Source organism: Saimiri boliviensis, chromosome 17, assembly GCF_048565385.1.
Source record: "Saimiri boliviensis isolate mSaiBol1 chromosome 17, mSaiBol1.pri, whole genome shotgun sequence".
NCBI classification, from domain to species: Eukaryota; Metazoa; Chordata; class Mammalia; order Primates; family Cebidae; genus Saimiri; species Saimiri boliviensis.
The window spans coordinates 71362123-71387062 of record NC_133465.1 but is presented as its reverse complement, the minus strand read 5'-3'; the positions used below and the strand labels follow the sequence as shown (position 1 = coordinate 71387062).

Sequence of the window (24940 nt, the reverse complement as noted above, 5' to 3'; positions counted from 1 at the left end):
GGGGCAGGGTTTGGGGCTGGTGGTGAGAACGGGAAGGACGGGGACCACACAAGGCTCTAGCCAGAGGGGCCGGGAATTACCCCAGCACAGGAAGTAAGCTCAGGCCTGGGGGCACCCAGGGACTGCGTGGACCGGGGACTGGTGCACAGGCGGAGGCCACCACCCCGGCCGCGGCTGCAGATCCGGGTGAACTCTGTAAGCTCCGTGGTGGTGCTGACAGCCAGGGGCCAGAAAGTCTTGTCCGATCCCAGCTCTGCTGGGAGGTGAGGGACCGCCACCCACTGAGGAAGACTGCAGGTCGGGGCGTCAGCGGGTCAGCGGGGCGACCCGGGGAGCTCAGCCCAGCTTCCCTGACCGGCCGCCGCCCCCGCAGAGGTGGAGGAGGTGGTCCCCGGCATCTTTGTCTTGCTCGGGGACGGCAGCGCCTCCCCAGCGACTCGGACACCCTCTGGACGCCGGCTACCCAGTCATCTCGAGCCGCGAACCCCGCCGCGGCCCCGCCCCACGCGAAAGGCCGCCCCGCCCAGGTCCCGGTCCCGCCCCCGCCGCGTTCACGACCCCGCCCCGACCCCGCTGCGGCTCTAGCTCCCGCCTCAGCCCCGCCCCGCCTCTCCTGACCCCGCCCCCCGACCGCGCTCGCTCACGTGCTCCATAATGGCCCCGCCCCCGCTCAGGCCCCGCCCTGCCCCGCCTTCGCCTTTGATCATCCCAGGTCCCACCCCGGCCCCACCTACTCCTGACTCGCCCCACGCCAGGCCCTGCGCACGCCCACAAGCCACACTCTCACGCCCACTAACACGCCCCGCCTGCGCCCAGGCTCCTGTCCGGCCCTCGGCCCCGCACCCGGCCAGTGCCAGGCCCTCCTCCCACCACCCCGCTCAGAACTCTCTCGCAGCGCGCCCGCCGCGCCCCTAATCACCTCGGACTCTGCCCCGCCCCGAGGCCTGCTCCCGCCACGCCCCTTTTTCCTCTCTGCCACGCCCCAATCACCTCGGACTCTGCCCCGCCCCGAGGCCTGCTCCCGCCACGCCCCTTTTCCCTCTCCGCCACGCCCCGATCACCTCGGACTCTGCCCCGCCCCGAGGCCTGCTCCCGCCACGCCCCTTTTTCCTCTCCGCCACGCCCCCCACGCCCCGCCCATTCCAGCACCGGCCCCGCCTCTACACCTGCCCCACTCGCCCAGGCCCGTGTCAGACCCACCGCCCCACCGCGCTCCTCCGCGTTCTCATCCAGGCTACGGTGAGACGCCGCCTCTGCCTCCCCCACCCACTGTATACCCCTGAACTGGCATGGATGGGCTTTAATAAATGGAAGCCCTTCTCCCCGGATCAGCGCAGACCAGGATTCTGGGCTGGCCGCCATGAGGCTGGGGAGAAGAGAAACGGGGACCGTGGGCATACCTTTCACCCCACGTGAGGCGATTGAGCGCGCAGACCCGGAAGTCAGCCCACTCCACCCCCGACTCCACCCGAGGACCAAAGGGCAGTGACTCTTCTGTAGGGAGAGTCCTGCTGTCCATGGCCCTGCTCTCCACCCCCAGCCAGTCGTGGGCAGTGGATAGAAGGCAGCCTGCACACCTCTCCCCGGAGATTCTGGCCCTGTCCTCCAGCCCAGCTCCCTGGCTGGGACCTCCACCCTTCCGGAAAGATGAAGAGCACACCTTGGACCCAAGGCCCTCCGAATGGAAGGGAGGGCGGAGAGTTCCCCTGGAGTAACAGGGGTGGGGTCATATTGCAGCAAATTCCCCAGAGAATCCACCTTCACCTCTGGGTGCACCTCTCACCCAAGGCCACCGGTAAGAGACTGCCCAAGCCAAGGGCCAAGCTCCCAGTTCTGCTCAAAGAGAGCCCCTGGACTGAATCCAGGCTCAACAGCCCTGCAGTCCAGGCCTGGCCAGAGGGTCCTGCAGGCCCTGGAGTTTTCAGCTGTGCTTGCCTAGGCCAGGCCCGGCTTTTGCCATGCCATCTGGGTGTGGGTAACACCCCCCAGGGGCACAGAGGAAGGAGAGTTGTATGGACCCCAGGTGCAGTTAGGGCCTGAAGCATAACTCACTGCTTACTATATCTAGCTTATATATATATACTCACACTTAGTCCCATATAATCTTTCTATATAATCATCTAGGTATTGTAGTCAGAGCTGTACTGACACATTCAGTGCTGATTTATAGAATCCTCCCATATAACCATATAGTCGTCTGTAGTAGGAGGAATGCCTAGAGCAGTCACAGACAGAAGCAGTACATGGGAAAACAGCCGGACCAGGACAAGAACCCAAGACCCAGGCGGCGGCAGCCCTGCCTGAAAGGGCACACGCTGTACGGCAGGCTTGGAGCAGGAGCCTCGCCTCCTGATAAAGGAGTTGTAGAACCTTGCATCCAGTTCCTGTGGAAAGTCGGCCTCAGGCCTGAGATCCTGGAAGTAACCGCGGGAGAAGAACCCTCTGGTGTGACCAGTCACGGTGGCTGTACACCCTGTCAGTCTTTTCTCACTTCTGTGCTAGCTCAAGTCATCCTCCCATATGTACTTTTATATAAAGATGGGGTTTCACCATGTTGGTCAGGCTGGTCTTGAACTCCCGACCTCAGGTGATCTGCCCGCCTTGGCCTCCAAAGTGCTTGGATTACAAGTGAAAGTCACCACGCCCAGCCCCCATAAATATCTTAAGAGAAGAGCACAAGTCTTCAGCTCCCACTGCATTGGCTTACAGTATCCTTCTATTAGAAATCCTTTGAAGTCTCCAGCTCCCAGATAAGAAGTGTTGTGCGCGACACCTGTTGCACACAGCCCACCTCCTTGCCTTGATGACCTAATGGGGGTGGACCCCTTTTCTGTACACAACCCTCTATTACTGCGCACGGCATGGCCTCCTACTGTGCACAGCCCACCTCTCTGCCCAGGTGACTTAATGGGGTGGCCCCCTCACTTGTGACTCACATGATTATGTATGCCCTATCACGAAGCCTATAGAGGATGACCTCACTCACGACCCTGCCTCCTGCTGTACCTAATAAACACAGATGCTTCTGGGCCTTTGGGGCTCTCACTGATCTCCGCTCACAGGTGGCGTGGCCCCTGAGTCCAGATGCTCTTTACCGGTTCTTCAATGTCCTGTCTCTTTACTTCTGGGATCCTGCACTTCAGCACAGCAAGGGACACCCCATGACCCTGTGGGGCTGTACAGCCCTACATCTGGGGAGCTATAGGACTGAGGTGGAAAGGGCATAAGATCCAACCATGGGCGAGGGGGCAGAGGACTAGGGTCAGGATCCCACCCACCAAGCAGTGGGTAGAAGGGCACAGGGCACAGGGTGGGGGTGGGAGATGCTGAGGGTGCTTCTGAACAGCCAGCAGGACCCACAGGGAGCAAGGCTTGAGCCACAGATCACAGGACCAGTGAGGCCTGGTCCACTCTCCTGGGGACACAGTGCAGGCCACTGGAGGGGGTCTAAGCAGATGGGCCTTCTGGGAAGGACAGGTTGAGGGCTGTTCCTCCCTTGCTGCTGGCAAGGAGAGAGTGGGTTCCAAGGGTAGGGGCAGAAAGCAGAGTTGACAGGGTAGCCAGAGGTGGTGGACTGACTGCAGGGCCAGGTCTGATAGGGACAATGTCCTTGGCTGCCCCCAGAACAAACCAGGACCTTGCCTCCTGCTGTACCTAGCCACCCTTGACTCTAGCCTTTCCATGCCTCTGGGCCCCAAGCTCTAGATCAGGCGTCCCCAAACTACGGCCCGTGGGCCGCATGTGGCCCCTTGAGGCCATTTATCTGGCCCCCCGCCGCACTTCAGGAAGGGGCACCTCTTTCACTGGTGGTCAGTGAGAGGAGCACAGTATGTGGCGGCCCTCCAATGGTCTGAGGGACAGTGAACTGGCCCCCTGTGTAAAAAGCTTGAGGACGCCTGCTCTAGATGATCCAAAGTCTGGGGCTTGGATCCACAGCTACAGTCACCAATTCCATACCCCTGGCCACAGAAGGTCCTCAGGACAGTGGTTCTAGACTTTCCTACGATGAAACACGGAACAAAGTAGGTTTTACATGGAGGCCGGGTATGAGCGGGTACACACACAGCTGTAACTGATCCCAAAGCCTTGGGAAGCAATGCTGGTCTTTGCTGGGCCACCATGTACTTCTGTGACCCGAATCCTATCTCTTCCTATCCTATTTAACTTTTTTTCTTTTTTCTTTTTTTTTTTTTGAGACAGAGTCTTGTTCTGTCGCCAGGCACCAGGCTGGAGTGCAGTGGCGCAATCTTGGCTCACTGCAACCTCCACCTCCAGGGTTCGAGCAATTCTCCTGCCTCAGCCTCCCGAGCAGCTGGGACTACAGGCGCGTGCCACCATGCCCAGCTAATTTTTTTATTTTAGGAGAGATGAGGTTTCACCATGTTGGCCAGGATGGTCTTGATCTCTTGACCTCGTGATGATCCATCCGCCTTGACCTCCCAAAGTCCTGGGATTACACCGCCCCCAGCCCCTATTCAACTTCTGAAAGGAGCCCGTGGCCACATGCTGGCTGTCCAAGGTGACCTGTGGTTCAAGTCCCTTTCAGATGAAAGCGGAGATCTGCTGACATTGGTGTCTTCTCCAGACACTCAACTTCTGAAAGGAGCCCGTGGCCACATGCTGGCTGTCCAAGGTGACCTGTGGTTCAAGTCCCTTTCAGATGAAAGCGGAGATCTGCTGACATTGGTGTCTTCTCCAGACACACTGGGTTGTCCAACTTCTTTCCCTTGCCATTACCAGTGAGCCTCTGTGTCCTGCTCCCAAGCCTGGGGGATGATGGGCACAGGTGACACGTTCTAGGACATGACAAAGTTTTCAGAAACAAAACAAGAGATGTTGGCCCTGAGTTCTTCATTTCACGTGTGCTTCCAGAATTTAGTCACACGTTCTTTCCGATATTAACCGCCAGCGGCTTTTTGTAATCATCTTGGCAGGAAAAATAGCTAGCCAGGGTCCACTAAACCGATTTCGAGCACGGTGGATGGGTCACACCAGGCAGCTCGAAAGTCCCGCCCCAGGGACAGCGCAGACCCCGCCCCGCCCGGCGCGCCCCCTCCTTTCGGCGAATCACGGCAGCGGGGAGCAGCTATTTGCATGTCCCCGCCCCGTCTCCGGAGGCCGCCCTGCCATTGGCCCCGCCGCGCCCCGCCCTCCATGGCCAGAGCTTCAAGTCCCGCGACCCCAGCACGGAGGGCGGAGACGGCGCGGACATGGAGCTGGGGCTGGCGGGTCGCCGGGCGCTGGTCACCGGGGCGGGCAAAGGTGGGCGGCGGGCAGAGTGGGGGCGGCGGGCCACGGCGGGCGGGGGGCGCCCTCACTGAGCTGTACCCCGGCAGGCATCGGGCGCGGCACGGTCCAGGCGCTGCACGCGGCGGGCGCGCGGGTGGTGGCTGTGAGCAGGACCCAGGCCGACCTGGACAGCCTTCTTCGCGAGGTACGCGCCGCCGTGTCCCAGCGCGGCGAGGCGGCGGGCGGGGAGCGGCGCCGGCGGGCGGGGTCGGAAACCCCTGCGCGCGGCTCGGCCTCCCCTCGCAGGCGCTGGGCTTCTCACCGCGGCCTGGGCGCCCTCGCACCCACGCCCAGGGCTCGTGGTCTGCGTGGACGGCCCCGTGGCCGGCAGAGCCGCCAGGGCCCTCGGGCTCGGAAAGAGGCCGAAATGGCTACAGAGCAGGCCCGGGGCAGGAGGCGCTCGGGCTCAGGGAGGAAGTGACCCAGCTGAAGGCAGCGCCTGGCTGCTGGCCCAGAGTCCTGACCACCCCGGAACTCCTAACTCCTTTCCTTGTTGGCGGAAAGGGCACCAGCCCCAGCCCCCGGCTGTGCGGCTTGCTGGGCACAGAGTCTCTGGTAACTTGCCTGCTGATACACACAGTGCCCTGGGATAGATCCTGTCTGTGTGGACCTGAGCGACTGGGAGGCCACCGAGCGGGCCCTGGGCAACGTGGGTCCCGTGGACCTGCTGGTGAACAACGCAGGTGTGGCCCTGCTGCAGCCCTTCCTGGAGATCACGAAGGAGGCCTTTGACAGGTGAGCCTGTGGGAGTGGAGGAACCCTAGAGACGGGCAGTCCCGCAGGCAGCAGCGCCAGCCTCTGACCAGGCTCTGTCCCTTGGCCTCTAGATCCTTTGAGGTGAACCTGCGAGCAGTCATCCAGGTGTCAAAGGTGAGCTGCCCTCCAGGCTGGATGGGAACTCTGGTGAGTGCTGCCAGCTCTGCCTCACCCTCTCACTGCAATTCCAGATCGTGGCCAGGGGCTTAATAGCCCGGGGAGTCCCGGGGGCCATTGTGAATATCTCCAGCCAGGCCTCCCAGAGGGCAATAACTAACCACAGCGTCTACTGTGAGTGCCCCAGCTGTGCCCTTGGTCCCGCCCCAGCCCCAGCCTCACCCTCGTCACCAGCTCCAGCCCCAGCCCCAGCCAGCTTGGCTTCCCCTTCCTTCACAGGCGCCACCAAGGGTGCCCTGGACATGCTGACCAAGGCGATGGCCCTAGAGCTTGGGCCCCACAAGGTGAGCAGCACTGGGGTGCCTCCCCCAACCTAGGGCACCCCACTCACCCTGCTGACCTCAGCTGTCCTGGTGCAGATCCGAGTGAATGCAGTAAACCCCACAGTGGTGATGACGGCCATGGGCCGGGCCAACTGGCTCGACCCCCAAAAGGCCAAGCCTATGCTCGACCGAATCCCACTTGGCAAGTTTGCTGGTGAGTCGGGTGGGAGCCCAGCCAGCGTGGCACCAGCAGCCCCTGTGCCTGCCCTGGGCAGGGGTGGGAGGGAAAGATGAGTGGCAGCCTCCTTTATCTCTGCCCCCACCCCTGCCCTGCCCACAGAGGTAGAGCACGTGGTGGATGCCATCCTCTTTCTGCTGAGTGACCGAAGCGGTATGACCACTGGCTCCATTGTGCCGGTGGATGGGGGCTTTTGGGCATCCTGACCCCCTCCACACACACCTCAGCCCCAAGCCATGCCCATCCTACCCCCAATCCTCCAATAAACCTGATTCCTCTGCCCAGGCTATGTGCTATTCCTAGGCTGCCAGCAGGTAGCTGAGGCTCAGGGCAGGGTGTGGTAATGCTGGCAGAGACCCATGAGCGCCACATTCCAACCAGAAGATGGCTGTGGGGGCTGACGGGGTGGCATAGTGGTGGTGGATACAGCTCTTAGACGGCCAGCTGGCCGTGTGGGGCTGGGAGTGGGGGGGGGGTGGTGAAAGGCTGGCTCCTAAGGCAGGCAGTGAATTTCAGCACGGATGGCCTTTGAACCTGCCCAGAACCCTGGGGTGAGACAGTGTGTGCATGTAAGTTTTTGTCAATGGCTCTGTGAGTGTGTGGTTGGCTACTCTTCCTTCAGGCTAATGAGTAAGACAACAGGGCAAGGAAGACTTCAAGCTTCTCCACTTTGTCAGTGACCTGAGCCAGTTTGTTGACTCAGATAATGGTTTTCGAACACTAGACGAGCATTTCCTCAACTTGCGGTGCTGTTCACTATGTAATGAAGACAGATACAGCATCCTGAAGTCTAATCTGCATTTTCTCCATCATCTTAAGTCTAGACACTTAACCATAAATCAAGCTCCAATGTAAGGAGTTTGCCCATTCCCATGGTGTAAATAACTCCCACCACAGCTGATTTCAAGCTACCAGTCAGATATCATTGAACGTGGAGGTGGAAGAGATGCCCTCAGCACCCTGTTACGTGGTGTGTGTCCATAGGTACCACAGATATACATAACCCAGGGGCAGAGAAAACAGGAAAGTGTGCAGAAATAACTAGGAAGTGATGTTTGTTGATTTTGCTTTTAATAAAACAAATTGCAAACTTCTATAATTGTTAATGATGGTTAACAACTGGCTAGCATAATTCTTGAGAATTCAGCAGTTGGCTTAACTGAGCCAGAAGGAGGGGTCCCCACCCAGCACCAGGTGAAGCTGACTCTGGCCCTCAGGGCACCCTCTGATCCTGAGTGACTCCAAGGTCCGAAACGTGGCTTGGGGCCCACCGTTTCTGGCTTCAGCATCAGCAGACTGTGCTGGGTCACTGCTCTCTTCACACTCCATGCCACACACTGACCCCATGCCTTTGTCCACCCTGTGCCTCCGCCTGGATGCCCTTCCTCCCAGTGCCAGCCAGAGGAGCTGAGGGATGGGGGGAGGCTGTCTCAGCTCCCATGAGGCTCTGAGAGGCCTGACCTGCTTTAGCCTCTTTTCAGACTGTCCTGGTCAGCACAACGGAGCTGCCTGAGAACCTGGCCGCCTCTCCCGGAAATGTGCCCTCTCAGAGGCTGCAAATCGGCACGAGGGAGCCTCGCACACAGGCATGCCATCATCCCAAGGGCTCAACGCACTTGCTATGGCTTTGATCTGGGTCGGCTCCTTTGGGGGCTGAGGAGCTCAGCAAGCCCCTCTTGCCCCCATCAGGAATCGACTCCGAGGTGCAGCTGGGGTGTGACCGACAGGCTCTGCGTGGTCACTGCGGGGCAGTCAGGAGCAAACCCCGCCTAGGGCAGAAGGGCAGGTAGTGAGAGGCAGGAGGTGTAGGTAGAGAATGTTTATTGTATAAAATAAGAAGGGGCCGCCCCGCCGAGGGGCGCAATGGACAGAACTCCCCCCCACCCTCCCTGCACCTGCCCTTTCAGCCCTGAGGGAGACCATGCTCCCTGCCGGCCTCTGGTGGGGGCCAGGGAAGGTTGGAGCCACACCCCAGAAAGAGGCGGCAGAGAGAACAGGACCCTGCCACCCAGCCTCGTCCCCATGCTTCCCGCTGCCCACCCCCACGGCTCCCCACCGCCAACTCAGGGACACCACACGTCTCAACACAACAGCGGACACGTCTACGGCTGCTTCCCCGCCAGCCCTCAGGCTCTAGAAGACAGTGCACTTCTTCCCTGGCTTTTTCACGGGGGGCGGGCACAGCACTGCCCGGATCGCCTCGTCAAACACCGTCTTCAGGCCCCGCTGGGTCAGGGCCGAGCACTCCAGGTACTTGACGGAGCCTGACAGTGGTGAGGGGGGAAGACAGGGTGGGGTATAGGGGGGCCCTCCTCGAGCCTCCCTGCCCCTCCCCTGCAGGCGGCCAGCGCCTACCCACCGATCTCCCGGGCCATGGCCAGGCCCTGTGGGTACGTGATGGGGGCCAGCTTCTTGTCCCGCAGCCGCTCAATGGTGTCCTTGTCATCACGGAGGTCCAGCTTGGTGCCCACCAGGAGGATGGGCGTGTGGGGGCAGTGGTGCCGCACCTCTGGGTACCACTGCAGGGACAGACCACTCTGACCCTTACGCTTGGGGTCTGCTACCCTAGCCCCGCCTGAGCAGGCCATGGCTCTCAGGCCCTTTCCCCCCTGCCCCAGAGCGACACTTGGCTCCTCTTCCTTCAAGGGGTGACCAGGGGTCTGCTGGGTTTGGTGGGGAGATGCCGAAAACAAACAGCCAGGGAAGCCGGAGACCCTCAGGACCTCCCAGTCAAGGCCCAGCCCCAGCTCTCAGACTGTTCCGAGAGCTGTATCCACCACCACTATGCCGCCCCCTCAGCCCACAGTCATCTTCAGACCCCACCCCATGTGCCTACCCCAGGAAGAACCATATCTCAATTGCCTCTAAAGGACACCTGTCTGGGCAGGTTCTGGGGCAAGCCCTCTCCCCACCAGGGCCCCTGGCCTTGCCCTACCTTGGCACGAACGTTTTCGAAGGAGGCCGGGCTCACCAGGGAGAAGCAGATCAGAAACACATCCTTGGGAAAAAGGTGGGGGCCGGTGGAGAGGTCAGGGGGTCCCTGCGGCCCTGCTCCCTCCCCCGTCCGGACCTCAGGGACCCACCCAGCTCCCGGGGCTGGCCTGTGTCACCTACAGTTTGGGGGTAGGAGAGCGGCCGAAGCCGGTCGTAGTCCTCCTGCCCGGCCGTGTCCCACAGCCCCAGGTTGACCGGCTTCCCGTCCACCATCACGTTGGCAGAGTAGTTGTCAAAACTGCAGAGCAGTAAGGGCAGGGTAAAGGCTTGGGAGGGGTCCCAGAGACCCCCAGCCCCGCGGCCTGTGTCTTGGGGTTCACAAGTCTGCCTGTAATTCTGTCTGGCACCTCAGCCCCAGTCAGGAAGCTCAGAGGCAGGGCCACCTGAACCGGACCTGGAAGCCCCGGCCCGTGACCCCCCCATGCCCTACCCACACGGAGGGCATGTGCTCTCCAGGGAAGCCCCCCACACTCACATGGAAGGTTACGTGCTCTCCCAGGAAGCCCCCCAACTCACACGGTGGGGATGTACTCTCCGGGGAAGCCCCCCACACTCACACGGTGGGGATGTGTTCTCCAGGGAAGCGCCCCACACTCACATGGAAGGTTACGTGCTCTCCCAGGAAGCCCCCCAACTCACACGGTGGGGATGTGCTCTCCCAGGAAGCCTCCCCCCACTCACACGGTGGGGATGTGATCTCCGGGGAAGCCTCCCCCCACTCACACGGTCGGGATGTGCTCTCCAGGGAAGCCCCCCAACTCACACGGTGGGGATGTGCTCTCCGGGGAAGCCCCCCAACTCACACGGTGGGGATGTGCTCTCCGGGGAAGCCCCCCAACTCACACGGTGGGGATGTGTTCTCCAGGGAAGCCCCTCACACTCACACGGAAGGTTACGTGCTCTCCCAGGAAGCCCCCCACACTCACACGGTGGGGATGTACTCTCCGGGGAAGGCGTTGGTCGTGTAGCTGATCAGCAAGCATGTCTTCCCCACGGCGCTGCAGACAGGGCAAGCCACGTGGCTCCCGGGCCCGGCCTGGGACCCACTCCCCAGCAAGGGCAGCCCCCCTCCCCCGGAGCCAGAGGCGAGTTAGGGGCGTCTGAGGGAAAGACGGGGTTCCCAGCCCACCACATCCGCGGCGACCTAGGGCTGGAGGACGACCGGGGCAGGCCGGGCTCCGGGGACTGGGGTGGTGAATGGGGGCGCCCCAACACTGGACCCCCAGGCAGAGCGGCGGAGGCCCCGACTCCGAGGAGTGGCGGCGCGGGCGGGTGGGGCCGGCACAGGGTTCAGCCCAGGTGAGAGGCCGGGCCCCACCCACCGGGAGCCCAGGGCGGCGGCCCCGCCTCGCTGGCAGCCGGCCCGGGCGGGAGCCGGGCAGCATCAGGTGGGCCCGAGCCGGAGGCCCGCGGACCCCGCCCCGCCGCACCCCGCCCTCCTCCGCCCCGGGGTGCCCGCCGCTCGGGCGCGCTCCGGCGGGGCCGCCTCTCGAGGACCCGGGCGCCATCCCCGCCCCGCCCGGGCTGCGCCCCGAGCCCCGGAGCCGCCCCCGACCCGCCCCGCCGAGCGGCCCCCGGCCGCGCACTCACCCGTCGCCGACCACCACGCACTTGATGGCCTGCATGGGCGCGGGCCGGGGGCGGCGGGCGCGGCCGCGAGCCGAGCTGCGGAGAAATGCCCGGCGCCGCAGCGGCCGCGGACCCGAGCGCCGACGAGCGGCCGGAGACAGCCGAGCGCCGCCGAACGCCGGGCGCGGAGACAGCCGAGCGCGGCCGGCGGGGGGCGGGGGCGCGCGGGCGGAGGGCGCCGGGCCGCGCGGCTGGGGGGCGGGGCCGGCCGAACGCGGGCCGAGCGGCGGGAGCCGCGGCGCCCCCTGTCTCGCGCGCCCCGGGCCCGGGGGCTCCAGTTCCTCGGGGCGCCGCGCGGGAGCGGGGAGCCCGGCGACCTGGACCCGGAGGGGCGCGCCCGCGCGTTCTCGGGGACCTGCCCCGCTGCCGCCGGGAGCCGGCCGGGAACTCCGGGTTCCGCAGCCGCCCGAAGCCGCAGACCGGCACCCCGCGGCTCTCCCGTCCCTCCGGGTAGCAGGGAGGGGGGCTGACGGCCGCACCCCGCAGGGCCGGGGGCAGAGGGTCGGCGCGCTCGGAGGGAGAGGCGGGGCCCGGACGTATCACGAAGTGCAGACGCGCTGTATTTCCCGGTCCCGCCGCGCGCAGGCGGCCGCAGCGTTCAGGGTGACGGCGGCACAAAGGGCGAGCGGACACGCACCCGCGGGACCCCTTCCCGGGGGCGCCGACCGGGACGAAGGGGCAGCGAGGAGCCCTTCCCAGGCGCCTCCCGCGGGGTCGCCCCGAGGCCGCGACGGCACCTCCAGTCGCCGCAACCCCGCTCGGCCCCGACGGCCCGGGTCTCCAAGGCAGGGGGCGGCCCCCGGTCCATCCCGGCCGCTGCGCGCGGGTCCTCCCGGGCCGCCTCACTTTGGGGGGCTCAGGGTCCGCACGGGGGACCCCTGCACGTAAGCCAGGACGGCGTTCTGCAGGAAGCTCGCCCGCTGGGCCTCCTCGTCCCGGATGCGCGCGATCTCCGCCTCCCGGAGCCTCAGCTTCTCCCGCAGAGACGCGTTCTCGCTCTCCCTGTCCAGCAGCGCCTCCCGGTGGTCGCTCGCCATCACTGCCGGGCGAGGAGCGCCGTGAGCAGGCACGTGGCCGGGCCCGGCACCGGAGACCTGGCCGGCCCTGCTCTCTGGGTAACCCCGCGGCCCGTCAGCGGGCGCCGGGAGGGCGAGGCTCTGGCTCACCTTTGAGCTGGCGCTCCAGGGCCGCCGCCTTCTCCCGCAGCGCCTCCTGAGCCGCCAGCTCCGCCTGCAGCCGGCCGTTCTGCTCCTGCAGCTCCACGCGCACCTTGCTCACCTCGGCCACCCTTTCCTGGTCCTTGTGGCTCAGGTCCTGAAGGCACGAAGGCTGGGGAGTGAGGCGAGGGGTCGGGGGCTAGCACCCTCGCACCCCGCGCCGGAGCCCCGGCTACCTGCTGCAGCTCTTCCAGGCGCCGCCGCAGGCCCTCCAGTTGCAGGCTCAGCTGGCTGGCCCGGGTCTGGGCCTCGACCACGGCCTGCTTCTGCTGCAGGCAGGCGCCCTGCGCCTCATCCCGCGCCCGCGCTAGCAGCCGCAGCTTGTCTTCCAGGTGAGCCAGGCGCTGTTGCTGCGGGCACAGGAGCCGGCACGGAGCACAAGGTGTCAGCCTGAGCTCACCTTCTGAGAGGTTTGCATGGGCACGACCCCACCCCTCCGCCAGACTGGCTGCTCAAGATAGTACACCTCATCTTGCTCTGAACCCGCTCCTGGCAGGTACCTCCTGCAGATGCCCGCTAGGCTCCCCTCCTCCCTCTCCAGTCATGCCTCCCCTCCAGTTCCCCCATGCAGTCACAGGCTGCAGGGAGGGGCCAAACCCCACCACCATCACAGGGCTGGATGCAAAGTTGAAGCCTCCCAGCACTGTGCAGGGGGACACATGTGTGACCTGACCTCAACACCACACTCCCACCTCCCCACTCAAAGCCCCAGCTCTGGAGCCTGCATGTGGTTAGCAAAGCCAGGCAGCCTGGCTCCCCAGAGGGTGGCGGGCATCTGTGGGCTCACCTCCTCCAGGCGGGCCTGGCTCTTGGCCTTGATCAGCTCCTCCTCGGCCTGGCCACGCTCACTGAGTGCTGCTGCCTTCACCCGGCTCAGCTCCTGCACACAGACAGCGTTCTGCCAGCCTGTTCTCCTGTCCCTGGCCCACAGCCCTTCTCTCTCTGGCCCATCCAGCCAACCCTAGCTGAAGGGGCTCTTCTCTGCCAGCCTCCTGAGGGCCATGCAGCTGCCCTGCCACCTGGCCCACTGGGCGGGTTTCCTACAGCCAAGGGAGTTCGAATGCCACCTACGTCCCTGTAGCTTCTTGGGCACACTGGTGGGTCAGTCTCAAGGTGGGGCCTATGAGGCTCTGAGACCAGAAAGGGCTCTCAGGGGTCCTGAGGCTGTGAACACCAGGGGCTGCCTCCCTTGTTCAGCCCAGGGCTAAGGCAGAGCTCAGCCCCGCCTGGTGGACACCCACCTCCTCCAGGGACAGCCGCACGGCCTCCAGCCTCTGCACCCGCTCCTGCATGGCCCTCTCGCTCTCTTCCAGGTGGCGGCTCATGTGCTCCACCTGTTCAGGTGCAGGGGTTGTGGGGCCGGGATAAAGAGCAGGGCCCCCTCCCTTTCCCCCACGGACTCCCCACTCTGGAAGGCAGGCGTCTCTTGGGAACCTTGTTCATTCTGAGAAAGTGCTGCCTCGGATGGCCTAGCAGGAACCTGCCCTAGCACGTGTACCCTGAACGGGCGGGGCTGGGCGTCTCTTCAACACCAGCCTGTCCTATGGCTGAGGCATGGATGGGGTCCCCTCCCAGCCCCAGTAAGAGGTTCTGGGTCTGACGTCTGCTCAGGCTGGCACAAGACAGCCGCCCCGTGACCCAGGGTGACAAGGGAGCTCCCACCAGGTGTGTGCTCTGGGGCACCTGCATGACACCAAGGGCAGACACTGAAGTGCGTTAGAGGCCACATGAGGCCAAGTGGGAGGGCACCTCCTTGACGCGCAGGCTCTCCGAGTCCTCCAGGCTCTGTCTGCACCTCCTCTTCTCCATGTCTAGGCGCTCTGGAAGTCCAGCGGGGCAGAGCATTTGTGAGCATCCCCTGGAGGCCCCCGTCCCTGGAGTGCCCACCCCCAGACTCCTCCGCAGCAGGCCGGCCCGTGCCCACCCTCGGCCTGGATGGCCCGCATCTTCAGCTGGGCTGACATGCTGGTCAGCTCCTGCCTGGTCTGGAACAGCTGCTCCTGCTGACACTTGACCTTCCGCTCCAACTCGTCTACCTGGAAAGCCGGCAGCATGGAGGGAAGCTGTGGCCCAGCCCTGCTGCGCCCACCCTGGGCTCCCTGGCTCCACCCACAGCTACCTGGTTTTGCAGAAGCAGATTTTTCTCGTTGGCGGCAGACAAGTCTCTGAGGAGCTTAGACTCCCGCTCCGCAGCTTCCTGGGTGGGGGCGGGGGGTGCGCAGTGAGGGCCCCTCGGCCGCCACGCACCTCCCAGCCCACCCCCGCGCCCTGCCACCCACCTGCTGCTCCAGCCTGCGCTCCTTGGCCTGCCTCTGTGACAGGCTCAGCTGCTCCTGCTCCGCTGTGGCCAGGAGCACCTCCAGGTCCTGGGCCTTCTGCTCCGACAGAGCCAGGGCAGCCTCTGTCATCTGCAGCCTGCAGAGAGGAAGGGCAGCACACCCAGCCCACCTGCCTTACAAAGGCCTCATTGTTCTCACTGTCACTGGGAACCTCGTCAATGCCAGCCAGCACCTGCCTCCTCCAGGAAGGCTTCCAGGTTACTGCCCCAGTCTCACCCCATTTCCCACCTCTGCTTTGTACACAGGGTCACAGCACCCTCTTCTGCCCTGTGGCACATCTCTGAAGTATCCTGAAGCCACCCCCCAATCCTTACTTGGCCTTCAGAGCGTTGATAATGGAGTGCCTCTCGTTCAGGGCTTCCTGAAGCTGCCCTATGCGGGCTGCTGACGCCCTGTGGGCAGAGATGAGGGTGCAGAGTAACCCCAACCCCAGAGCACTGCCGTACCCTTCTGGCCTTGGTAGCTGCTGCTGCTCCTTAAGCATCTATGGTCGTCTGGGCACTGAGCCTCCAGCCGCCTCCTGGTGGCCTCACTCGTGGGCTCGGGTTGGGTCCCAGCTGAGTCTTGAGCCAGGACCTGAGCCCTGAAGCCTCACCCTGCCCCTGCGGCCCTGGGCTCACCTGCTGCTCTTAGCCATCTCTTCCCGCTGTTTATCGATGGTCTCCATCAAGTCCAAAAACTGGGGACAGAGACAGCCGCGGCCTGTCAGGGCACCTGCAGCCTGTCCACCCAACCTTCTCAGGGAAAGGAGAGCAGGAGCCCAGCAAGGCAGCGAAGGGTCCCCCCCACAGTGCCCCCTCTCCTTCACAGGGAGGGTGGTTCCTACAGAGCAAGGCCTTGGGGTTCAGATGCCAGCTCCCCAAGGAAGCCCAGCTGCAGGGATTCAGACCAGGTGGCTGCCCCTCCTTCCAGGTACCAGCCACTCAGGGAAGCTCCAGAGCCCCAAGAAAGGGAAGGCGGGCGCACCGTGGGGCTGGGGAAGGCAGGACATGGCAGGACCTCCAGCCACGGGCAGCTCCGAGGCCAGTGAAGGCGCCATCCTCACCTGCTTGGACTTCTCCTCCCGAAGGTGCTGGACCTCCCTGCTGAGCACGTGAGTGCGGGCATGGTTCTCCTGGAAGGTGGTGAGCCGGTCCTGGTTGTGTGCCATGGCTTGCTCTGTCAGAAGGAGCTGTGTCAGCCAGACGCAGTGGCTTACACATGGAATCCCAGCACTCTGGGAGGCTGAGGAGGTTGGATCACCTGAGGTCAGGCGTTTGAGACCACCCCGGCCAACGTGGTGAAACCCCATCTCTACTAAAAATACAAAAAATTAGCTGGGCGTGGTGGCACACACCTGTAATCCCTGCTAGTCCGGAGGCTGAGGCTTGTGCACGTGCAGAAACACACAAGCACACACACGCACGCACGCACACCGCACCCCCCACCCTCAGCTGTTTCCCCAGGGCTGCTCAGCCTCAGAGGTGGCTGGTTTGCACCTGGCAGCTGGCTGCTTGGAAATCTATGCTGTGCCGGGCAGTGTCTCATCCAGCAAGTCACAGGCACCCCTCAGTGCACTGGGGTAGATGAGCTTCATAGAGTGGGGGCCTGAGCGGGAGGTGCCCAGTGCTGGGGGGGACGTGCACACGTGGGGCAGGGGTGGTGTGGGCTGATCCACCACAAGAGGCCAGGGCCATCCTGGCGCGTCTGGCCACCACCCCAGTGACCAGGGGGCACAGTGCAATGCTGAGGTGGACACTGTGCCCAGCTCACATTCTGGAAAGATCACGGCATGTGGGGAGGCAGCAGAGGTTAGGAGCAATGACAACAGCCAGGCCAGCACTCAGGCAACGCCAGGGACGGCGCAGCGGGAGCCAGAGGCCAGGCAGGGCCAGCAGGAGGGAGAGCCCTCGGCACGGGGGCCGGAAGACGCTGCCACTGTGTGTGGATGAGGGAGTTTGAGACCTGACACTGAGACATCAGCCGCAAGGACCTGGGGTTTGCTGGTGGGTGGGAATGTGGAGGCCACACAGACCAGGCGGCCCCACCCCACAGGACTCACGTGCAGGGCCGCAACTCAGGCTGACCACGGAGCAAATGCCAAGAAGCCCCTCCCGCCACCTGAAGGATCAGCACTGCCACCAAGGCCAGCGCCGTGAGCCAGAAGGCCTCAGCTTCCGCAGCTACGAAATGGGCACCCCCACTGCACAGGCCGTAAGAACTCGTGGAGCGCACGGGGAGTCTTGGGCAGTGCCCACGTGTGGCGAGCGCCAGTCAAGTGCTCCTTCCGATTCCACGGGCTCTCGGGCTGCTCTCATCATGAGTTCTGGTCCCAGGCCCAGCACCCCACCCTCTGAGAGAGGCCCATGTGTCGTTCCGCACAGCCACGCACCGTACCCACGGCTCTGAGGACGTCTCCGGGGATGTTGTTCCCAGCCAGGTCTAGCCTCCACAGGGTTCTGTTGCTGGGGAGACAGTTCATGAGGGCCCGACCCCCCAGGAGGCCAATGTTATTCCAGCGCAGGTCTGGAAGGAAACCTGTAGTCACCAGATGGAAAGCACCTGGTGGAGGGGGAGCTGGCCTGGCTGGTCCCCTAGCCCCTCACTTCCAAGAGCACAGGCAGTCTCGGAGGGACGAGGGAGCCCGAGGCACCCTGAAGGCCTCACCCAGCTGCTGGAGGGTGGCATTGCCCTTCAGGGCCAGGGCCAGCTCCTCGGCGCCCTTGTGACTGATCTGGTTGCTGCGGAGATCCAGCCGCTGCAGAGTGCCATTGACCGCCAGGCCCCCACAGAAGGTGGCGAAGGCCTCATCCCACGTGCCCAGGCTGTTCCATTCCAGCGTGAGGCTGCAGGAAGGATAGGAGCCAGTGTTCGCCCAGGGGACCGCCGAGCCCACGGGGTCCAGGGTCTGGGGACGGTGTCGGCTTGGGCTCTGACGGGCTGGAGCCTCTGCCTGCTTGCTGCCGTTTGTGAAACACAGCAGACAACTGGCAATTGTGAACCACGTGCTCTGGGGCCAATCCTCAACCACACAGAGAGCGGGCCTGGGGTGACGGTGGGGTCCGGACCACCACCCACCTCTGAATGGACTTGTTCTGTTGGAGAAGTTTTCCCAGAGCCTCAGCCCCGGTGGCTCGAAGGTTGTTGCCCTAGGACAGAAACAGGCTGGTAGTCGCTCCCCTCGCCCTGACTGGTTCTGAATTTCCGCTCATGCCCCAAGGGCCCCGGTCAGCCAGTGGACAAGGCTGGGGTGCCCCCTGGGCGGGGGTGCAGCCTCCCTTCCTTCAGGGGGCTTCCTGGGGCTGGCTTGCTTGTTTCTGACGTGAACTCTTGCTCCAGAGACAGTCACTCAAATAGGAGGCCGACGGAGAACGGCCTGGGGCACTTACAGTTTCCAGCCACTTGCCCAGACCCCAGGCCCCCGAGACCTGGCACCTTCCCACTCTCCTCTTGCCCTCGGGTGGCACACTCGGACACCCAGAATGCAGGTATCTCACCTTTAGGTCCAGAAAGCGCAGCACGGTGTTGGCACACAGGCCTCGGAGCAGCAGTGTGGCCCCTGTGTAAGGGAGGCCGCGATTACTCTCTGGCCCTGCTGACCCCAAGACCCCTCCCTGTGGGCCCCTTTTCAGGGCAGCTCCCTAGACCCAGGGAAGGACAACTGTCCAGGTGGTCTGGGTTGGCGCTGGCCGAGAGTCTCGCTGCGAGGCCGTGTTTGAAACACCTGCAGCCCCTGCAGCACGAGGCCGCGTCGGCACGCAGGGAACCAGGTAAGTCGCGGCAGGTTAAGGCCTCTTCCCCCGTCATAAAGAGGAACTGCCCTCCACTCCCAGGTGCAGGAACAGGCGCCCCTGCTCGCCTTAACTACGGTACAGAAAGAGGGGAGCCCGGAGAGGAAGCGGCCGCTCAGGAGCAGCGACGACCCCGCCGGGCCTGCCCACCTTCCTCGCTGAGCATGCAGTCGCTCAGGACCAGCTCCGTACACAGCGTCTCCCTCGGCAGCAGCTCGCCCAGGGCCCTGCAGGTGTCCACCGTCAGGCTCCGCGTGGCCAGGTCCAGCCGGCCCCTGGGCAGCTGCTGCAGCTGCTGCAGGACAGCCTCCTGGGGCTCGGCCCCGCTCTCCCTGCACAAGCGGCTGTAGGAGCGCCGGAACTCCTCCATGACCCGCGGGGTCGGCAGGAACTCCTCCGCATGCTCCCGCAGCTGCCGACAGGGAGCCGCCCGGTGCCGAGCAGCCCCGGCGCCGGGTACAGGAGACCGCGCCTCCGCCGACCCGGACGAAGAGCAATCAGAGCGGGCTCTGCGGGCGGGAGGTCCCGGGAGCGCGGAGCTGGCCGGCAGTCAAGGTCCGCGTCGGGCCGGGGCCCCGGGGCGCGTGGGGCCCCCCGTGCAGGAAGCAGGCAGGCTCGTCGCGCGCCCCTCCAGGCCCTGCCGCGCCCGCCGCTTCGGCCCCAGTCCTCGCGACAGCCGCTTCGGGACCTCAGTATCCAGGAAGAACCAGGCGCGCCAGGAGCGGCCGCGGGAACTACAACTCCCAGCAGGCTCTGCGCTGGCGGCGCTAGTTGGGGGCCAATTAGAACAAAGGAACTGGCGCGCTCTTGGGATAGCAAGCTGAAGGGGAGCAGCGCGCTCCAGTTTCATTGGCTAGGGTCATGAGGGTGGGGCTCCGGGAGGGCATGCTCCAGGATCATTGGCTGAGGGACGTGAGGGTGGTGCCCCGGTAGGGCGCGCTCCTGGTTCATTGGCTGAGGGGCGTGAGGGTGGGGCTGCGGGAGGGCGCGCTTCGGGCTCATTGGCTGAAGGTAGGGGCGGGGCTCCGGGAGAAGACACTCCGGGGGCGCGCTCGGGTCTCATTGGCTGGGGGCGCGGGGCGGGGCTCCGGAGGGCGCGCGCCGAGGCGGCGGCCATGGAGGGAGCGGGAGCCGGAGCTGGTTTCCGGAAGGTGAGGGCCGGCGGGCAGGGCCTCGGCCCGCGTGGACGCTGCGTCCCGACCCCACGTGTGACACTGTGAGGGCCCGAAGCCAGCCCCCGCGCCGCCCACCTGTACCTTTGGGGTTGGGCGGGTTCTCAGACTCCAACACCGTCCCGCAGCGCGCCCCGCGCTCTCCTGGGCGGGGGTCCCGCGGCAGGTAGAAGGGCGCGTGGGGCAGCCGGGGCTGCGGGAAGGTGGAGGAGGTCCGCAGAGGTAGGCATGTGTAGGCGCCATCCCGGCGGAGTCCAAGCCGGCAAAAAGGCGGAGCTGGGCCGCCGCCCCGCGCCCCGAGCCTGGTTTCTCCTGTGGACAGCAGGTCAGACCCCAGGGCGGCAGCAGTGACACCGTCCAGCCCCAGTCGGCAGGACTCGGCTGCCGAGTAGTTCCCCTTTTGCCCGCTCCCCGGTGGGCGCCAGCACTGGGCTAAGTCCCAGCAACGCGTGGTGTCCTCGGTGCTCCACGCTACACACACTGGACACCTGTTAACCCCGCCCGCCAGTGGGGAAACCGAGGCTCGGGTGCGTTAAGTGATTCACCAGGGCTAGGGTCAGACCCAGGCCTTCCTGAGCCAGGATCCGCCAAGGCTGGAGGGCGTGCCCCGCTCTTCCCTGCCCCTGGTGAGCGGGGCTCTCTGGGGGTGTCGTGTGCAGAGGACCCACTGCGCAGGCAGAGGGGTTTCTGAGTCCTTCGTTACTGTTCCTGAAGGTTGGGGCACTGAGCTTCCTCGATGTCATCAGGGCCTCGTGGATCTGTGGCCTGGAAAGGGGAGGGTCTCAGGCCCTTGTGGACCCATCCTCAGGGGACGACTTCCACCCTGTAGAGGCAGGGGGAATTCTTCGTTTCTGTATCAGCCTCTCTATCACCCAAGGGTACCAGGGGCTTGGTGCAGGGTTGCGGGTAGCGGAGGGACTCTGGGGGTGGAGTTGCTGAAGATTCTTGCCAGACAATTCAGAAAGAGAAAGTCACGGAGGCTTGGGCCACCTCACCGCTTGGTTGTGAGAATCCCCCACCAGGTTAGAGTAGCCAAAAGGCCACAGCTGGAGAGAGGGCACTGGGCATACCCCGGGGGAGGTCATGTGTTCTCTCCGTCAAGCCCACCTGACAACTAGGGCCCCAAGGCCTCTGGCCAGAGCTGGAGTTGTGGTCATTACAGACGAAGAGCCTGAGGACGATGGGGAGCAGGGGCGCTGCAGCCCTGGCGTGGCACCCACAGGTCTGGGGGGCAAGGCTGGGCGTGTCCCAGGCCGCCAGCCCCACCCCCAATGCTGGTCCTGTCTCCCGAAGCCACTGCCCGTGTATGGATCGACCCCTTGGATTATCCAGGCAGCCCCAGCAGCTGCCACTCACTGGCATGGTCTTCCTTCCCAGGCCTTCTGGGGCAGTGGTGTTGGGGGTCTCAGAGCAGGTGGGGAAGTAGTGCCTTCTCTGCCTTTTCTGGTGGTACCTTACAGGTAGAGCTGGCGGTAGGCAGCCAGAAGGACCAGCAGGTGGCACTGAGCTTACGTGGGTGGTGACCCGGCCCCGGGCTGGGGGACAGTGAGGGCTCAGGACGAACCGGGACGCTGGGCCCTGCTGCCCGCTGCTGTGGCACATTCACCTCCCATGCCCCAGGGTTTCACCCATCTGCGGCTCTGCTTGTCACCTGTTGGACTGCTCTGAGTGAGGTGCTGTGAGCGCCCTGCCTCCCGCTGCTGGCAGCCTGGCCGGTCCTTCACCCACCTTCCCTTGTAGTGCCTGTTTCTGGGCTCCTGGATGCCCACTGCCCCTAACCCCCAGCCCAGGGCATTCCGTGCCGGCTCCTTTCCCAGCCCCTGTGGGTTGGTACCTGCCCTGGGCCACCTCGCTGAGTCTCGTGGCTCCACCAGCCACCCAGGGCTGCCCTCCAAGTCTCAGGCACTGCTGCAGCTGCCGCCTGCCACTGCCTGTGGACAGCTCTTGTGTTCATGACAATACATCCCAAACCCAGCTCCTGAGTACACGTGCCCACGGCCCCCCAGCTCCACAGAACAGTGCTGTCCTTTTGGGGTCTTGGCATGGACTCCTCCCCTGTACTCGTCCTGCATGCTTCAGGAAGGTGGAAAGGCCCCACCTCTGCAGCCTCCTCCCTGCCCCCCATTCCCTGGTAATGGTGGCCAGGGGGGTCCTTTCAAACCTCAGTGCTACTTTCCGCAAAAATCCCAGAAAGGACTCCCAGTTTCCTGCCAGAGAGCTGATCGGGCCTCAGGCCCTCAGCGTCTAGCCCACCCCTCCCTCCACTCTAACCTGCAGGCCTCGCTGGTGCAGCCCAGCTCTGCTCCCAGACACCGGCACCTCCTGCAGGATAAGCACCAGGGAAGACCGGTGCTTATCCGGAGCTGACCCAGCACACTGAACAGCGTTGGCCAAGCAAGGCCTTACCCGTGGCACTCCCTCCCTCAGGCCAGCCCACCCAGGGAGCAGCCGCCTCCAGCCTCCAGCCTCCAGCCCCAGGCCGGCTCTGCCTTTCTACCTCCTCAAAAGAAAAGCAGATCCATGGCCCTTGGCTGGGGACGGGAGTGCAAGATTACGCCAGACTCCACAAGGCCTCTCCTCTCTCCCCCTGGAGCCCCAGCAGGCCGGGCCTGCTCCCACGTCTACGACCACTCACTGCAGGGCAGCTCTGACAGACCTTGCTCTTCCAGCTTCTGCCACCCTAATCACTGGGCAGGCCCTTGTCCCCTGCCCTGGGAGAGGCCCAAGCACAGAGGGCACCTCCAGCTGGAAATCACAGCCACTGTCACCCAGAATGATCACCACCCTGGGGGTGTGGGGGAGGGCAGGGCCTGGCACTGACACCCGTCTTCCCTCCAGGAGCTGGTGAGCAGGCTGCTGCACGTGCACTTTAAGGATGACAAGACCAAAGGTGCAGGTGGGGTGCGGGTGGCGGGGGCTTCCCATACCTGTCCTGTACCTTTCCCACAACTCTGCAGGGCCAAGGCCTTGGGAAGGATGGGGTACGTCTGGAGCACCCAGCCAGGGCAGGGGGCGAGGGTCCCACGGAAGCTCCTCCCCCTGTCTTGCAGTTAGCGGGGATGCACTGCAGCTCATGGCAGAGCTGCTGAAGATCTTCGTTGTGGGTGAGCCCAGGGCCCCGCCTCCCAGGCAGCGTCCAGGATTCCCTTTGTTTCTCCAGCCGGAAAACCAAGACACGTTTTCCCGTTTCCCACAAGGGCCTGAACCTGGTCTCCTGAGCCTGTTGGTCAGGTGCTACAACCTGGTTCTAGGGGCTGCCCGTGGATGTGGGTGGGGGCACTGGCCCCGGCTGAGGCCCTCGGTGGGCCCGAGTTTCAGATCTCCCAGCATCCCCCACTTGAGTTTCTCACTGTAGAAGCAGCAGTCCGTGGGGTGCGGCAGGCCCAGGCAGAAGATGCCGTTCTCGTGGATGTGGACCAGCTGGAGAAGGTGCTCCCACAGCTGGTACGTGAATGCAGGTCGGGGCGCAGGTGGGGGTTCCTCGAAGTACTTAGCTCCCCCACAGCTCCCGGACAAACGTGGGTCGGGCACAGCTGAGGGTGCCTGGCTGGCAGGCTGCCCCTGAGTGCTTCTCTCCCCCACAGCTCCTGGACTTCTAGGGATCTCAGCCGTGGCTGACGCCACCCCGGGGAAGACCCTAGTCCACAGAATCGGGGCTTGTTTTTAGTGGCTTCTGGTTGCAGACGGGGAAGGACCTGAGGGATTTGGAGCTGATTCAAACAAGATCCCGAGATTCCGCAGCCTTTGCAGAAGGGGCAGGACTGCAGCACACTGCCACCCTTGGAGTGCCCACTGGGGACAGGCCCATGGGGGAGTCCCTGCCTGTCCCCTGGGGTCCTACAGGCAAGTGCTGGGAAAGGCCCGGCCACCAGCCAGCAGGTAGACCGTTTTACAAACAGCAGCTGGCAGCGCCGCCTCCTGGCCACATTCCTGCCACCGACATCAAAGCCTGTGTGACCTTCCCAGCCATCCGGTATTCCCCTCAGAAAATGGTTCCCGAGGCTATAAATTTGTTCTCACAAAGCAACATCAATAAATCAAAACTGTCTCTCCCAGCCTGGCTGTCTTGTTGCCATTAATCACTGAAGTCAGCCTGCTTCAAAGCCACGCTCCCTGTGTGCGCCCTTCCACCCCTGGTAAGACGAAAGCGAAGCACCAGGACAGGCCGACGGCATGTGTGCCAGGGGCTGTGGGGCCCAGACCTTGTACATGTGGCCGCCCACCTGGAAAACGTTACTCCAGCCCCCAGGGCTGGGGCAGCCACGGGGCCTGCCCCCAGCGAGCAGTGGCTTCCATGAATATTCTTGTGGCTGCAGGCAGGACCGGGATGCACAGGGTGAGAGGGACCCTGGCCCAAGGCCCTGCTGAAATGGAGAAAGGGCCTCCCCTTCTCTCCAACACCAGCCCCAAGCAGTGCCGTGGGGTATGGGTCACCCCCTCAGGCCATACCTCCTGCCCCCCTTTGGAGACATGGGGCTGTGGGACCTGCCTGGATGCCCCATCCAGGTCTGGCTGCTGCCTGATTTTCAGAAGTGTGGCATGAGCTCCACCTGTGCCAACGACTGGGAAGCAGCAGGGCCTTGGGCCACTTCCCTCCAGTGCCCCACCAGGTGCCTTAGCCCACCTCACTTCAGTTCCCTAGTTATAGCCCAGGACCGTGAACACCCAAGGGGCTCTCAGCTGAGAGCCACCCTGGGGCCCCATGCACGGAGGGTTAGAGCGCAGGGAGCCGGGTTCCAGGGTGAGGACAAGAGATGCCTCTTGAGGATCACTGGAGGCGGCCCAGCCTCTCCTGCCGTGGTGCCCCAAGACAACTTTGGGGGAGCCTCTCCATCCTTGATTTAGCCCCACTGGCCCTGGCCAGGCAGAGCTGCCGCTGGGACCCACCCCTTCCCCACCCTGCCCACCGAAGGAGGTCTCAGTTTGAAAGCCCTGGGGAGCCTGTGGAAGTCATCAGGCTTCGGAGGCTGCTACTGGGCAGGCAGGGCCAGAACCCAGCACTGCGGCCACGGGACAGCGGGAGGCCCAACGCCAGGCCCTGCCCTGCCCTGAAGCTGCGCGTGGCCCACTAACTCCCCCAGCTCCGGGCCTGGGCT

The 24940-nt window shown here is 64.2% G+C and overlaps 4 protein-coding genes across 11 annotated transcripts; 2 read left to right on the top strand and 2 right to left on the bottom strand.

The window, feature by feature from the left end:
- The first annotated feature begins 5171 nt into the window (after positions 1 to 5171).
- Positions 5172 to 7822, top strand: DCXR (dicarbonyl and L-xylulose reductase). 3 transcript variants are annotated; one of them, XM_074389073.1, is made up of 8 exons: positions 5172 to 5262; positions 5337 to 5434; positions 5870 to 6024; positions 6117 to 6159; positions 6237 to 6336; positions 6415 to 6506; positions 6582 to 6699; positions 7346 to 7822. In XM_074389073.1, the coding sequence occupies exons 1-8, from the start codon at positions 5211 to 5213 to the stop codon at positions 7348 to 7350; spliced, it is 663 nt and encodes a 220-aa protein (XP_074245174.1). In that variant the 5' UTR covers positions 5172 to 5210; the 3' UTR covers positions 7351 to 7822. The 3 variants fall into 3 exon arrangements, with proteins under 3 accessions (XP_074245174.1, XP_039331697.1, XP_074245173.1); XM_039475763.2 differs by lacking the exon at positions 7346 to 7822 and adding an exon at positions 6826 to 7005 and having other exon boundaries at positions 6442 to 6506; XM_074389072.1 differs by lacking the exon at positions 7346 to 7822 and adding an exon at positions 6826 to 7005.
- Positions 7823 to 8527: 705 nt separating this feature from the next.
- On the bottom strand, positions 8528 to 11426 carry RAC3 (Rac family small GTPase 3). Of its 2 annotated transcripts, none has more exons than XM_039475765.2 (6): positions 11308 to 11426; positions 10644 to 10715; positions 9838 to 9955; positions 9659 to 9721; positions 9079 to 9242; positions 8528 to 8987 (listed from the first exon to the last, which is right to left on the bottom strand). In XM_039475765.2, the coding sequence occupies exons 1-6, from the start codon at positions 11340 to 11342 to the stop codon at positions 8927 to 8929; spliced, it is 513 nt and encodes a 170-aa protein (XP_039331699.1). In that variant the 5' UTR covers positions 11343 to 11426; the 3' UTR covers positions 8528 to 8926. The 2 variants fall into 2 exon arrangements, with proteins under 2 accessions (XP_039331699.1, XP_039331698.1); XM_039475764.2 differs by having other exon boundaries at positions 9083 to 9242; positions 11308 to 11424.
- A 457-nt stretch (positions 11427 to 11883) lies between these two features.
- Positions 11884 to 19052, bottom strand: LRRC45 (leucine rich repeat containing 45). Of its 3 annotated transcripts, none has more exons than XM_039475760.2 (17): positions 18823 to 19052; positions 18379 to 18440; positions 17960 to 18030; positions 17549 to 17727; positions 17279 to 17419; positions 15948 to 16060; positions 15523 to 15581; positions 15217 to 15294; positions 14843 to 14978; positions 14683 to 14760; positions 14488 to 14599; positions 14313 to 14383; positions 13805 to 13897; positions 13351 to 13443; positions 12740 to 12913; positions 12513 to 12660; positions 11884 to 12385 (listed from the first exon to the last, which is right to left on the bottom strand). In XM_039475760.2, the coding sequence occupies exons 1-17, from the start codon at positions 19040 to 19042 to the stop codon at positions 12189 to 12191; spliced, it is 2025 nt and encodes a 674-aa protein (XP_039331694.1). In that variant the 5' UTR covers positions 19043 to 19052; the 3' UTR covers positions 11884 to 12188. The 3 variants fall into 3 exon arrangements, with proteins under 3 accessions (XP_039331694.1, XP_003931684.1, XP_074245170.1); XM_003931635.4 differs by having other exon boundaries at positions 17279 to 17407; XM_074389069.1 differs by lacking the exon at positions 12740 to 12913 and having other exon boundaries at positions 12513 to 12675.
- Positions 19053 to 19590: 538 nt separating this feature from the next.
- Positions 19591 to 23899, top strand: CENPX (centromere protein X). Of its 3 annotated transcripts, none has more exons than XM_003931636.4 (5): positions 19591 to 19823; positions 22683 to 22734; positions 22895 to 22948; positions 23200 to 23288; positions 23429 to 23899. In XM_003931636.4, exons 1-5 carry the CDS (start codon positions 19788 to 19790, stop codon positions 23441 to 23443), a joined length of 246 nt encoding a protein of 81 aa, XP_003931685.1. In that variant the 5' UTR covers positions 19591 to 19787; the 3' UTR covers positions 23444 to 23899. The 3 variants fall into 3 exon arrangements, with proteins under 3 accessions (XP_003931685.1, XP_010340589.1, XP_010340587.3); XM_010342287.3 differs by having other exon boundaries at positions 22683 to 22740; XM_010342285.3 differs by having other exon boundaries at positions 22683 to 22740; positions 22895 to 23075.
- The last annotated feature ends 1041 nt before the right edge of the window (positions 23900 to 24940 follow it).

Bases quoted from the DNA above. Each gene is read 5' to 3' on its own strand.
- DCXR (XM_074389072.1), top strand. From the start codon at position 5,211: ATGGAGCTGGGGCTGGCGGGTCGCCGGGCGCTGGTCACCGGGGCGGGC. The intron at 5,435-5,869 runs GTACGCGCCGCC...TGATACACACAG, and splicing joins TGGACAGCCTTCTTCGCGAG to TGCCCTGGGATAGATCCTGT. The intron at 6,700-6,825 runs GTGAGTCGGGTG...CCCTGCCCACAG, and splicing joins CCCACTTGGCAAGTTTGCTG to AGGTAGAGCACGTGGTGGAT.
- CENPX (XM_010342285.3), top strand. From the start codon at position 19,788: ATGGAGGGAGCGGGAGCCGGAGCTGGTTTCCGGAAG. The intron at 19,824-22,682 runs GTGAGGGCCGGC...TCTTCCCTCCAG, and splicing joins CCGGAGCTGGTTTCCGGAAG to GAGCTGGTGAGCAGGCTGCT. The intron at 22,741-22,894 runs GTGGGGTGCGGG...CCTGTCTTGCAG, and splicing joins TGACAAGACCAAAGGTGCAG to TTAGCGGGGATGCACTGCAG.
- RAC3 (XM_039475764.2), bottom strand. From the start codon at position 11,342: ATGCAGGCCATCAAGTGCGTGGTGGTCGGCGACGG. The intron at 10,716-11,307 runs GTGAGTGCGCGG...CCCTGTCTGCAG, and splicing joins TGCGTGGTGGTCGGCGACGG to CGCCGTGGGGAAGACATGCT. The intron at 9,956-10,643 runs GTGAGTGTGGGG...ACTGCTCTGCAG, and splicing joins GGAGAGTACATCCCCACCGT to TTTTGACAACTACTCTGCCA.
- LRRC45 (XM_039475760.2), bottom strand. From the start codon at position 19,042: ATGGAGGAGTTCCGGCGCTCCTACAGCCGCTTGTGCAGGGAGAGCGGG. The intron at 14,600-14,682 runs GTAGCTGTGGGT...CCGGCTTTCCAG, and splicing joins ATCTGCTTCTGCAAAACCAG to GTAGACGAGTTGGAGCGGAA. The intron at 12,386-12,512 runs GTGAGCCAGAGC...CTCGCCCGGCAG, and splicing joins CCTGGAGCGCCAGCTCAAAG to TGATGGCGAGCGACCACCGG.